The sequence below is a fragment of the Vanacampus margaritifer genome, chromosome 20, assembly GCF_051991255.1.
Source record: "Vanacampus margaritifer isolate UIUO_Vmar chromosome 20, RoL_Vmar_1.0, whole genome shotgun sequence".
In the NCBI taxonomy this organism is placed as follows: domain Eukaryota; kingdom Metazoa; phylum Chordata; class Actinopteri; order Syngnathiformes; family Syngnathidae; genus Vanacampus; species Vanacampus margaritifer.
The window spans coordinates 8,629,324-8,643,758 of record NC_135451.1 but is presented as its reverse complement, the minus strand read 5'-3'; the positions used below and the strand labels follow the sequence as shown (position 1 = coordinate 8,643,758).

General features: G+C 39.8%; 1 protein-coding gene across 2 annotated transcripts in view; it reads left to right on the top strand.

The window, feature by feature from the left end:
- Positions 1-14,435, top strand: part of LOC144040306 (partitioning defective 3 homolog) — a 284,979-nt gene that overhangs the window by 185,919 nt on the left and 84,625 nt on the right. For both annotated transcript variants that reach the window (XM_077554419.1, XM_077554418.1), the window contains one exon: positions 966-1,185. In XM_077554419.1, coding sequence (XP_077410545.1) covers positions 966-1,185 — 220 coding nt within the window. The remainder of the gene's footprint in view (positions 1-965; positions 1,186-14,435) is intronic.

Genomic DNA, 14,435 nt, shown 5'->3' with positions numbered 1-14,435 from the left:
GCTAGCTCCCTTGGTGCTCGTTTACCTGCTAGGGCGCTAGCTATCTAGCAGCTGAGGCTAAAGCCAAACTGTGGCAGGGTTTTTTGACTTTCTGGACCTGGATTTGCTAAAAACCCTGCCACAGTTTGGCTTTATCCTCAGCTGCTAGCTAGTTAGCTCCCTAGCTAGCTCCCATGGTGCTCGTTTACCTGCTAGGGCACTAGCTAGCTAGCTAGCAGCTGAGGCTAAAGCCAAACTGTGGCAGGGTTTTTTGACTTTCTGGACCTGGATTTGCTAAAAACCCTGCCACAGTTTGGCTTTATCCTCAGCTGCAAGCTCGTTAGCTCCCTAGCTAGCTTCCATGGTGCTCGTTTACCTGCTAGGGCGCTAGCTAGCTAGCAGCTGAGGCTAAAGCCAAACTGTGGCAGGGTTTTTTTACTTTCTGGACCTGGATTTGCTAAAAACCCTGCCACAGTTAGGCTTTATCCTCAGCTTCTAGTTAATTAGCTCCCTAGCTAGCTCCCATGGTGCTCGTTTACCTGTTAAGGCGCCAGCTAGCTAGCAGCTGAGGCTAAAGCCAAACTGTGGCAGGGTTTTTTTACTTTCTGGACCTGGATTTGCTAAAAACCCTGCCACAGTTTGGCTTTATCCTCAGCTGCTAGTTAGTTAGCTCCCTAGCTAGCTCCCATGGTGCTCGTTTACCTGCTAGGGTGCTAGCTAGCTAGCAGCTGAGGCTAAAGCCAAACTGTGGCAAGATTTTTGTTACATTCTGGACCTGGATTTGCCACGTCTAATATATTCCACTTCTAATGAGGCTGTGGTGTTCTATGTGTTTTGTTCAAAGATATTAAACCATGTGAGATATAAATGGTTGCTCTGATGTAACCAGAAGCAAAAATGAGTTCAAAATCAGCAAAGCCCCGATTATCAGATGTGTCGCTAAAATATTACGTTTCTTCAACTCCTCCCCCATGTTGTCCCTCAAGTGGACGAGGACACAGAGGGAAGTTCCCGATCGGGTCAGGATTCAATGTCCGCCAGTGGCGACCTCTTCGCCGGCCCCACCAATGGCAACGTCTCCAAAGAAGACGCGCTGAAACATCGGGTGGAAAAGAAGAAGCCCGAGCGGGATAAAGAGAAGGAGAAAGACAAGGACAAGAACAAAGCAAAGAAAGGCGTGCTGAAGGGCCTCGGCGAGATGTTCAGGTAAGATCTGGACTTACCACCGCCTCTGTAGCCTTGAGTGTCAATTGCTTTATTTAATGCAATCAAACACGCTCGCCACAGGATCATACATAATTTGAGCGCATTCCTTCAGTGTTGGAGTGCTAATTAGGAGCTCGTCTCCTTGAACCCTGCAGGATGCAGGGAGAAGGTGAAGGTGTGGGGGGTGATGTGGACCTTAAGAGCCTCTGGCACAATCGACAGATTATTTTTAATAAGGTTGACATGTTTTATTCATGAATAACCACGTACATGCCCGAACGGCTAAACTAAGTTAAGCTTTTGTTGAGAACCGCTTCTGGTGCAGCCATTTGTTGAGAATATCACTTCAGGTAGCAGGTAGTTGTTTTTTTGGGAATTATTGTTATTATTATTATTGTTATTATTATTATTATTATTATTATTATTATTATTATAACAACAGGAAGTTTGCCATTTTGATTTACTTGAGAATTTGTCACCATTTTTAATTAGACCTTTTAGTAGATGCCACATTCTGTTGAGAATTTATCTGATTGCCTTCAAACTTTGCCTGAAAGATTTTCATTTCGTCGCATGCTGTTGTTGTGGCGATGCGCTGTTTGCAAAGAAAAAATATGATGTTTTTTGTTTCGGGGGGGGGGGGGGGGGTCAAATAATAGGTGAAAACTCTTTAGACCTAGTATTAAAATCTATGTTTTAGAGATTTGCTTAAATGGTTTTTGAAAAATGGTTCAATGGTGCCCCCTACTAATTTTTAACGAATAATTCCTGGTTGTACATTTCACCTAGATCTGTGAAAATTGGGAGGCAAAAACCTACAAAAATTTATATTGGAGCCATATGTTAAACCTAACAACAAATCCGTGTTAGATTAGGCCTCTTAATGATTAGATAGGTGACTTGAGCTAGGCCATTGTGTTGCTGTGACCTGTCTTGGCTTGGCGTCTTCCTATCTATCTGCACTTTGGCACTTTTTTTTTTCTGGTCGAAACTAGTTAAGACCATCGGGTCACACATATTCACATGGGCTAGGCTCAGCCGTCACATGTAGGTGGGCGGCCAAGACGGTATAAGAGTAGGAACCATTTTGAATAGATTAGCCCTTCTTCCGCATCCATCAGAAAAGGCTCCACAGCTGTGTACTGTACTCGATCCTTCTGGCATCCAGTAAATAGTTCAATTGAGAACATCCTGTCTTTTGGATAGCATTATTAGCATAGCTAGCATTAAAGATAAAAGTACAGGTGAAAGGTCATATCAGAATTTTACAAGTAGTGCCGTGTTTGTTTTTATTTTGACATTTTTATGGAAGTCATATTTTAACAAACTCCTCCTAGAAAATGTATTCGATTGCCTTTTAACTTTTGTGAGTTTCATCTAACGCTGTTGCCAGGGATTCTTGTTCCACATCTAGAACAACACTTCCGTTGATGTCTTAACTCTACCTAATCCAAGATGTTTGAGCTAGTTTGGGTTTGTAGTTTTTGAACACCGTGCCAAAAAAGAAAGCAGGGAGTCGATTCGGAGTGCGTTTAAATAGGGCATAAATTAACGATGGATGGGCTGCAAGCCTTAAATTGCTTCCGTGTGGATTACTTTAATGGGATTAGCAAGCGTATCGCGTCACGTGGCTCAGCAATGAACAATAAAGACGACAAGTGTGTTTTGGGGTCACAATTGAGACTCACCATGGGCTTGCTTAGTTTCTATTCTAGGCTAGTGTGTTATGAAAACTATTTTAACGTTTTTTATGGGTGCAAGTGACCTCTCCACATGCTCTTTGTGACTTCTTCATCACACCTCATTATCTTTGAGTGAGGTCCACTTAAGATTTGGCACACAGCGGGTTAGCGTAACTCTATATTGTATATACCCATCTCTTGGTCCCTGTGCATTCAACGACTGAATGCAAAGAAGCAAGAAACCCGTTTGGCTCTCAAAACGAATTATTTCAGCCACTTTTTATAGTCCACACTTTTTTTTTTTGCCGTGCAATAAGTCCCACATAATACTTCCGAGTTGCAGGTTCAAATCTCACCTGCGACTGTACATTGCAAATACATCCATGTCCATTATGCTAAGGGATATACATGTATACCAGCTGACTATCGTATCAGGAAATGGATTTTAATTTCACTGAAATGATTAAATGTATGTTAGCCTTCAGCATCAGATGACACTTTTCAAAATAAATATGCCGTTAGCCATGATTTCAAACAAGTCAAGTTAGAGCAATTGCCTTCCACAACAAAGTACCTGGGTTCAAACCCTACTTGGACCACATTTTAGTATATTCGATGATACCAACTGACATAATTTAATCACATGCATCCAAATTTTAGCATTCAGCTAATAGCATTCAACTTTTCAGCATTCCCACGCAATTTCCGCAGAAATTGCACTTTGTCTAGTTACTCAATTTCCTCCTTAAACATTTTTTGACAGTTCTCTCACCCATTGCACTGTTCTATTATCCTCATATTTTTTTTCAATCCAAGTTTAGAAAGTTAAAGAAGGAAACGAGGGGAGAACGCATCCCAATGGATTCAATAGCGAAACTTTATGTTTCAAAAAGAAAATAGTCATAAAAAAAGAATTGTATTTGATGGGAGCGAATTTAGCCAAACTACCGAAAGCCCTGACGGTGATTTTCGATTCTGTTCCTGACTAAGGCTTTGTCTTGTCAGTAAATTCAACATTCTCAGGCTTACAGATCACGCACACGCTATACATTAGCAAGTTTCGCATGTGAGCACTTCACCGTTGTATCCAAACATCAAAAAGACACGGTGATGAGGTTAATCCTTTGTAATGGATGTCTCTGCGGTTTTGTGTCTGTCACTCTTTATCCCTGCATTTCTCACCCATGCAAGTCTCGTTTCCCTCTCCCTCTAAGGGGGTTTCAAGGAGTTCTGCACCCGCGCTGCAATTTGACTTCATTTGCATGCAGAGCCTTTGGACAGGCTGATGAATGTGGATTTCATGTCCGATTAATGGACATCCTGATTGTGAGTGCATTAACAGCCCGGGCAAACAAGGACGGCCCTAATATGTGTACAGGACACTCAGTTTAGAAGGCATGCACATTCTGGGGTGTCCAAACTATGGCCCGTGGGCCATTTGCGGCCCACCGACCATTTTTAAGTGGCGCGCGGCATATAATAAAAATGCTATTTTTATATAGTGTAGAGCTTTTAAAAAATGCAGATGTAAATTAACTATTAACAATTAAAAAAAAAAAAAATTCTTCATAACACTGTGGTGAATAGATCATTAATTTTTAGAAGCAAAATGGTTTCCTCCACTTTCTGCTCAGTCTCAATTCTGAACTTATCACCAATTAACTGCTTTATAAATAGTGATCTTATAACAGATTGCTCCTATTTTGGTTCTGAATTCGGAGATTGGATCAGCTGCTGTTCAATACAGGGGGCATCTTTTTTTGTAGACTTCTATCAATCAATAAGTTCCGGCAGAAAACTTAAACAGGTAAATCGTAAATTGCTCCCTATTATTGTCGGATGGTAAATTTTCATTTGTCTTAGTTTTTGTTTCAAACAAAAACAGTAGGTGCAGAGATTTTCCAGGGTCAGCAGCATTTTATATTGTCTGATCGTAGTGTGTCATACAACACTATGAGTGACCAGATGTCTTAAAAAAAACGATATAACCATAAATAAGGAAGTAACTCGGAAGTCTGGCACGGCAAAAAAAAAAAAGAGGAACTTAGTAATTATTCCTTAGTTATGTGGGGAAATTATGTCAAAACCACCACAATACGACATCAACTTGTATCATTAGACATTAAATATCATATGGGAATTAAATTGCACCTTTTTCACGATCCCTATGGGTACCTGCAAAAGTCTATACATTATGACATTTTTTTTTCTCTGAACCTAAAAATAAATAAAAACAAATGAAATAAATAAATACATAAATAAATACATAAATAAATAAATTAATTAATACATTTATTTTATGTATTTATAAGAATGTGCAGCATCTCTTAACTCCTATATATGATTATTCATGTCCTCCCTAGTGAGTAGCATGTGATCATTAGATCCCAATTGTATCCGATTTGTGTAGTGGTTCGAATCTTTGCCCCAGGCTGTGTTAGTGCGCTCGGTGGCAGTGATGTCTTGGTCTGGCCTGCGAGACCGCCTTCAGCCATGCCTAACGAGGTGTCATTTGGCTGCCTTGGAGACTGGCTGACTGACCTCCTTCATCAAAGCCACACACCCATTATTTCATGACCTTATGTATACGGATGAGTATTACATTGATAAGTAGACAGCACTCGAGGAACTCAATTTCCGCATATCATCACGTGGAATTACATTACAATGATACTTTGACCCCAGTAATATGATTTTCACAATCATTCTCTCTTTGGTGTTATTAAAGCTACTGTATTAATGATTGAGACATTACCACATTGTCATACAATAACCCAGTTTTCATCCAAATGAAATGCTTGTTTTTTTTATGTATTTTATTAATGGGGATTAATAATGTATGGTAATTATGCAACTTTGCTAGAAGGTGTTATAACTCTAGTGGGGAAAGCATTTTGTTGGGTCAAACAATAAATCTTAAGCAAATTCTGTCCAGGACTATTGAGGCCACACCCCTGTGTTCAATGGAGTATGTGATTGAATGTTTTCTCATTCAATGATGCATATAGAAAAAATAAAAATAAAAAATAAAAAAATAAATATATATATATATATATATATATATATATATATATATACAGAAAGTAGTAGTAGTACAAAAAAGCTAAAGAAGTAATAGAAAAAGTGTATATATTGTATACAGTGGTTCTTAACCTGGGTTATACCGATCCCCAGGGTTTCGGTGTGTCAGTCTCAGGGGGTCAGCGGAGGCCATCATTGGCTGCAGGTGATCATATTACATTGCTTGGCCTAAATGTGACGCTAGTAGTTGACTTGCGGCTGTTGTAATGGTACATCGTGAGATGTCTTTGTTATTGTAATCCCTTCATACTATGGCGAGCAAAAAAAAGAAAGTCGGACGAATATGTGCAATATGAATTCACATCTATAACGGATATAGTCCACTCTAAAAACAGTTGGGTCAAAAATAACCCAACTATGGGTCAAAAATGGACCGATCCTCTACTTGGGTCAATTTGACCCAACTTAGAGTCAGGAAATTGGTCTTTTAGTGTAAAACAACTCATAAATATTGGTCAGATCTTTTACTTAGGTATAAAAAATGTGGTCATTTTGTATAAAACAACCCAGAAAGTTGGGTCGAATTGGATCGGTTCATTTAACATGTAACGTATGGTGTTCCACAGGGTTCAATTCTGGGGTCTCTGATGTTTTCATTGTATCTGCTGCCCATTTGTTCCATCTTAAGAAAACAGCAACTATCTATCTAGCAAAATTAAAGGAACACCTTTAAGATGCATGGAGATAAATAATTTCAAGGGAAAGAGAGCCATGAAAAGGCTGCTCTTCCTGTTTTGTTCACCGCTAAGCCTCCTATGTCTTGAATTTGAGAAAAAAAAAATCACATTTTATTTTCCATGCACATAAGAAACTGGTGGGGTTTAGTACCTCCAACAAGGTTAAGAACCACTGATGTTGAATGTTATTTAACATGGGGAATTAGACTAGAACCGTTCCTTGTGTAGTCCAACCTTTGTTGTCTTCTGTTATTTTTTGGTAAACGTGTACGTGTGAGTGTGTTTCCATCACTTCTGCAGCTGTCAAATTTTATATAATGTGTAACGGCAAATTGTTTTGGACAAGTTATGCAAATGTGAAACACTCCTAGAATAAAGTAGCGTGAAGGAGATGAGCTGGTGGAGGCTGCAATATTGAAAGGCAGGGCCAGGGTGTAGAAATGGGGTGGGGGGGGGGGGGGGGGTGGGTTGCAGGGGTGAGAGTGGGAGCGTGTGCACTGGAGTGAACTGGGGCACCGAGGGAGACTGGGAATGGAGGGATAAAAAGAAAAGGGAACAGGGCATTGAGAAAAGAAGGGAGCTTTTCACAGCGGCGCAGTCACGACATCATGAAACTGTCTGCCCGCAGGGAAGGATTACAGCTTCCCGAGCAATTTAGCCTTTTTTTTTTATTATTATTTTTTTTATTATTTTTTTTTTTTGCATGTGAGTCCGTACCCGTTTGCATGTTAGTGTGCATTTTTCAAGAAGGATGTGAATCCAGTGTGTGTGAGGCATGTTTCCTCATGTGTGTAGATGAAAAGACATGTTAATGGGATCTGGCATCACCCTCACCCATTCTCAAACCCAAAGGCACACATCAGCAACCCCCCCAACCCACGAACCCACCCCTTTTCTCATCGCCACTCTAAGCACCATGCCTGACGTTGAGCCATCATCCGACATCGGAGCTCGCTGTGACAGCCGCGCGCCCCCATCTTCTCTCTCCTACTCACCCTCCATCACCCCGGGGGACTTCCTCGGCTTGCTCTTCCCAACAGATGAATTCCCACTCAATGCTACCCAGATACAAACTGGGGGAAGGGCGTGTAGAAATAAATAGAGTAAAAATGGAAGCATGGAATCTAGGGCTGGGTGAAAAAGTCGACCACAAAAATAGTTTGATGCAAAAATGTTAGCGTCTGAGGTATTTTAATAATTTTTAATAAACATATTTGTGGCACCTGGAAGTTGCCGGAACCGATATTTTGTGTTTCTGTACAGACACTTATTGCTGACGGACTCTGACCGGCATTCACTACTACTAAGGTGCTTCTTAGGGTTTGTTTGTGGTCTCTTTAGACTGAAAAGGGAGAAAATTAGCATCGCTTCATGTGTTATGTTTGTAACAAAACAATCCGCGTCAAAATCGCTAAATAAATAAAAGGGTTTTAATGAATTTATTGGAGCCAAACACTCGTAAGATGGTGGCCCTACGTGAAGACTCACTCCTCCCAATATGGCGGCGACTCCAAGTTTTTTTTTTTTTCTTTTTCACTCCTCCAAGTAGCGTGCAAGCTAAGCTATCCAGCATTTTCCATAAGAACTATTACTACGATTTTACGCCACCAAATGCAATAAAAAAGTGCAATAACCAAGCCAAATTGACCCAGTTGGCCACAATGAGTTTTTAAACTAGGTTAGCATTCGCTATTAGCGCATTATCAAGTACGAAGCTACAATAGCTAGTACTTATGGCGTTTCTAATTTTAAAATGGGATCGAACCAAAGAAAAACATCAGGGTGACGGCGCAGGATCCTGGAGCATAAAGTTAGTTATTTGAAAAACCTTTCTGTGCGGTTATTATGCTGCAACAATGGCCTACTGTATGATGATTTTGATCAAATTGGATTTTTCATATGTTGGACTATGAACTGATTTTCAGGAAAAATACGATAAGTAAGTGATTCGAGTTTATTCAGGGGTAATGCTAATCTTGATGGTTTAGCATAAGCTAATTGTGTTGGTGTTTGTGTAAAATGTGCATATGTACGCAGAAGATAAGAAACTATGAGTATTTATATCCACTAAATTCAACTGAAATTTTTAACTCATTTGCTCCCAAAATGTATAAATATGTTTTATTTTAAATGTTTTAAGTGTCCCAAAGACATATTTATAAAAACAAATTAAAATGTGTTTTATGCTAGAGCACACAGAAGGCTTTGAAGCAGCCTCTCAACTGCAAAGAGTGGTTGAAGAAATGGTAGTTATTACACAAATGGCCAGCAAGTGGCAGCAGAGCAAAAGAGATCAACCAGGGCCATGTTGAAAAAAAAGTTCATTTACTCACTGTTCTAAAATAGATTTGTGAATAATGATGAAACTTAGCTATATTCTAATGTTAATTGCTGCAAAACGGAAACAGATATAAATATACTTTTTTTTAATCATTTTCTTTCTTTTAGTAGGTTGCATGTTTTTAAAGCAATAGAACACAATATTCTGTGGGCCTTGCAAAATATGTCAAAATCCAGCACAACAGCCGGGAGTGAAGGGGATTGCTTAAGTGAAAATGACTGGGAGTGAATTAATTAAAAAAAAGTCGTTAGTGACAGCACTAGTGGAAGCAAACTGGGAGTTTGTTTGGCTGCGTGTGTGTTAGCAGGCTTACGTGAGTGCAATTCAATGACTCAATGAGGCATAGACCACCACAGTATAGCACGAGAGCGAGTAGTTGGTGTGTTCCTGCACCATTCCAAGCCCATATGAATCTTTCTGCTTGTGTGGGTAGGAACAGCAGCCAGTTTGGTCATTAGCACACCGACATGACACATGCATTACCGCGGCTTTTTTATACACGCACACGACCATCCCAATCCGACTTTCCGCCCTCGTGCGCCTCTGCCATCCTTAAACGCACATTCACATATGCTGGTTGTGTTATGGCACAGTTGCGTTGAAGACAGCAATTAGCCACCTCCACATGTGGGCCGTAACATCTGCTCAGTGTAATCTGGGCAAAAATGATAATTGTTCCTCTTTGGCGCCACCTTACTCATCATAATGTGTCTAGTACAGCTGGTGTGATGGTGGCTGGTGATTGGTAATGATAATTACATGTAAACACGCATTATGCCTTGTGATGACCACAGACAAAAATAGTGAAGGACAGGAACATTCGTATTATTGGATTAAACTTCATTATAAGTGGGGCTGTTCGTTAGCAGAATTAGAAAGTAAAAACCCTATCACACTTTGACTACCAAGTACTAGCTAGCTAACTCCCTAGCTAGCTGGGATCAATGGCTAAAGCCAAACTGTGGCAGGGTTTTTGCTTTCTGGACCTGGATTTGCCACCTCTGAAAGTTAGCATTAGCAGCTAGCAAGACTCAATTGCCTCATATAGACTGGCGAGAGTCACCGCATTTCTTTTCAAAGGCAGTTTAATAGACGTAAATGATGCTGACAGTCTGACACCATACTCATCACTTTTTCAACAAACCAGGCTTACTCAAAGGTGCTGTTTTCTAACATCACTTTGTCTCGTAGACCAAAATGGTCTAAAAAATTACTGTTTCTAGAGAGGAAAATAGTGAGCTGCTAAGCACAGTTTAAATTTAACGGAAAAATAATGTTGATTATCTAAAAATGAACACCAGTTGGTCATCCATTATTAAATGTAAATGTGTGTTTTTTTTGTGTTTTTTGTCTCTGTATTTATAATTGTTCCTCAAAGCCCAAATCCCACTCAGGCAAACATTTGCGATCCTAGCGAATGCTGATTTCACATGAGGACACGTTTGCAAAATGCTTGCCTGTAGTTTTAATGGTCTTTTAAAAAAAAAAAATATGGATCTAGAAAATATCTCTGAGGGATCCCTTGGAATTTTGAACATATACAAAATTTCCTTAGGACAAGAAAAAACATTAAAACTATGGAAGTTATGCAAATGATAACAAAATCAACATTCGCTAGCGGCGCAAATGTTCGCTCCTCAGTGGGATACGTGCTTAACCAAGCTTTTGATACCAAATATTTATTTTTATCTGAATACCCGATTATTCAATTGAATTTTCAGTAGGAAATCCGAATCACAAATTTTTTTAATAGCTGCAACTCAAGTTATAAATTGAACTATATAAATGAACTGAGATGTCTCAATAGAGAACTCAATATCCCAAGTGCAGTCCAATGACACCAGGTTCAGTTCTAATAACTCTACACTCTGCAGGTGATGACTAAACCAGGGGTGGGCAAACTTCCAACAGCAGCTGATTCCAATAAACAGGATCACACAACATTATTGTCAGGCTTATGCAGAGCTTGCTGATGAGCTGATTGGAGAAAGAACACATCCAAAACCTGCAGGACTCCTGCCCTCAAGGACCGAGTTTGCCCACCCCAGCTCTAAACAGAGCTTCTCTCAAAGATTGACTGAGCAAAACCTGTACTGCAGGTCATGTAACGTGAAACAAGGCCCAGCGCAGGGGACACATAAGCAGTTATTGTAAATACTAGCCTCACTGTTACAGGAGCTGGGTAAAAAAAAAAAAAATATATATATATATTTTACAAACCTGGAAGCAGCTGTGCTGCAGGCCTCAACGAATTGGACACCACTTTCAGTTCTCTGGTAGGTTAAAGTGTTTGGATGTAAGGAGAGACATTAAGTGATCGGATTAAGGAGGGGGAAGACAGGACTCTCTGTGACTTTAGCCACCACATGAGAATGAGAGCTGACTGTTTGAGCCGTGTGGCGAGACTGAAGAAGTGGAAGGGTTGGCTAGCCGGTTTCTCTTCCAATCCCTTTGTCCATTTGACGCGAATCAAATTGGGCAGCAATGGGTCTACATCAGACAAACCCACAGTGATTAGGTTTGGAATGATCATGCGGCGCTGCCGTCGAGACCTCGAAGCACGGGGAGCGTCTGGTTTGTGTGTGAGGAGAGATGGCGCTGCGAGACAGATTTAATTGAATCTGAAATCTTGTCAACCTGAAATGAGATCCAGAGATGTCTCTCGCGCTGCGTCTCAGGCGGAGAGCTGATGTTCGCAGCCCTCTCGGAGACATCGTAGTCTGTTATTAAAGAGCTCAAATTAAGTGGAGTGGTGCACCCATCCCTGTTAGGCCTATGACTACTAATGAAACAACACCCAAGGGATCACACACAAAACCCACCATTGTCTGTGAGTTCTCTTCTAAAAATATGCTTGCAGTAGTGTAGGAAAGTCCAAGACCACTGGCAATATCATTTCCTTTTATAAGGTACTCCATAAAATGGCAACAGCGTATTTGATCCTGTCATTTGAAGATTTTTTTTTTTTGCGAGTACAACCATAGAGCTGTTGGTTTTTCCACACATATGCACAAAGGTAAGATGGGAGGAGCCCAATAATACATTAACCAGTGTGAGAGTCTGGCGATTTACAGAGATGGATACTTAGCAATTAGCGTACAATGGTGCACATTAAAAATGGTTGGGTCAAAAATGGACTAACCCAACTGTTTGAGTCATTGAACAAATCAGATTAATAAAAATATTAAATTAAAAATAATTTTAAAAGCAACCTTTTTGTTGTTGTTGCTTGTTTTGTGGGTTATTCGTATGACCCAACTTTTTGGGTTAGTTGAATAACCTGACTGAATTTGGTCAAAAGTGGACCAACCCAACATTTTGAGTTATTAAACTAATTACATTATTAATATTATTAAATGAAAATAATAAATAAATAAAAAAATCCACAAAGAAGCCTATTTTTTGTTTTGTTTTGTGGGTTATTCATTTGACCCAATTTCTTTAATGGAATAACCCAACTGAATTTGTTCAACAATGGAATTTTTTTTTAAGTCCAATCAGGAATTTGAGCCATTTTGACAGAGATCATTGATATAATCGGAAAACAACAGTGGACCTAGAACAGACCCCTGAGGGACCCCTTTACAAACTTGAAGGAAGAAAACAACCCAAAAAATTTGCACGCTTCGTTCTCCCTGACAAATAATTTGAAAATTAACAGCAGCATCAGAAGACCAATGCCTCCAAAAAGCTGTTGGTGGTAACGATGAAATTATTGTATCTCTCTTTTGACAAGTGTTTTATTAAATATATTGACTCTCAAAAGAGAGAAAGATTCATAATAAGAATGCAGAAAATATTGTGTTTCTCTGTAAATAGTACACATGAAGCTCTCAACGCCTGTAATACGCCCTATGTAATATTTATTTTTCTTTTGAAGGAAGTGGTAGCCTTACAATTAGCAATGCTAATCATTCTTGATTTTCAAGATGAGAGATTTAAAAAAAAAAAATGCACATTTGAGAATCAATTTATTTACCCCCCTTGCAAGGTAAATGAAGCACTTGCTACTGTAGAACTCATTGCTAGTCTGCTCACCCAACCACGCGGACGGGGCTTAGCATGTAATGAAATAGGGGCCTTTGGCTGAAATGACCTTTCCCATCCCATGACTTCCCACCTGCTGATGTGTGCGCACATCTCAACATGTAAGCGATAAGACGGTTCGTGGGGAGGGAGAGGATACCAGCGTGGGCAAGAGAAAGAATAAGCTGTGAAAATTGCTTTTGAATTACAATGGTAATATCAATCGATGTTGGATTACACCACTGATTTCCATCAAAGGCAGCCAATTAAATGCAGCCATATAGTGCCGCTCGTGTTGTCTGTCTTGACGTGTTTAGCATGTAATGGATCAGAATTTTCTACCATGCTGACTGATATTATTTTTACCTAGTACTGTAGCTGTAGTTCAAAAAATTGTTAACTTTTTTGATTGCATTAGAAATGTATTCTGCTGAAGGTCGATTTGGAGTTCCTGAATCTCTTTACAGAATCAGTGGATCTTATCTTATCTTATACCGTACAAACTATAATATGTATAGTACACTTAATAAGAATAGCACAGATAGCAATACTCAGTTTTATGACACTGAAACTTTAACAATATATTTATTATTTATATAGAGATGGTAAAAATAGATGACTCTAAAATATTAAAATAGCCCTTTAGCATTTGACTCTAAAACACTGAGTCGGGATCGGTTTTAGTACCTGACCCGTATATTTTGCAATTTACACTATTAAGTGCGCCAAACATACATTTCAGAAGGAAAAAGCATAACATTTGTTGTGGAATAAATATATAACTTACAATAAATGTGTGGTAGGCGTATTCAAGAAATCTTTAACTTTCAACATTTATAATTAAATCCAAATGTAGATGTTTTATTGACGGGATGTGTCCAAGGTTATTTTCCAAGAAGTGGGCAAATTACAAAATTTGGTTGGTACGTCATTCAACAGCACTTACGTCATTTTATTTTAACCACGCTTCCTTCGTCACCACTATTTTAGGAACGACAGGCAGAGGCGGGCATTCCGTCAGTCCGTCATTCATCAACAAAACAGGCGCTTTGGTGCTTAACCTGGTTAGTGACTATTACACGGGTGGATGAAAAGCCAGTTTCGTCAGTGCTTAGTCCGTCATAAAAAAAAAAAAAAAAAAACATTTCTCGTCATTCGTCAGCAAAACGAGCATTCGTCAGTGACGGGCTGATGGAATGCCCACCTCTAGTTATTTATCAACCCCTGTTTGCAATGTGCAGTTGTGCAGATTCCGTCTGTTGCTCACCCTCACTTTACTCACAATTACTGTCACTCCCAGACATTTTTTTCTCTCTCGATATGCACACCCTTATCCCTCCCCGCCTCTTCACATCCCATCTGCCCTGTACATTCATCGTAGCATTGACAGAAAGACCTCTCTCGTCTCCCTCTGGATGCCGGGGAGGGTGGGGGGGTGGGGGG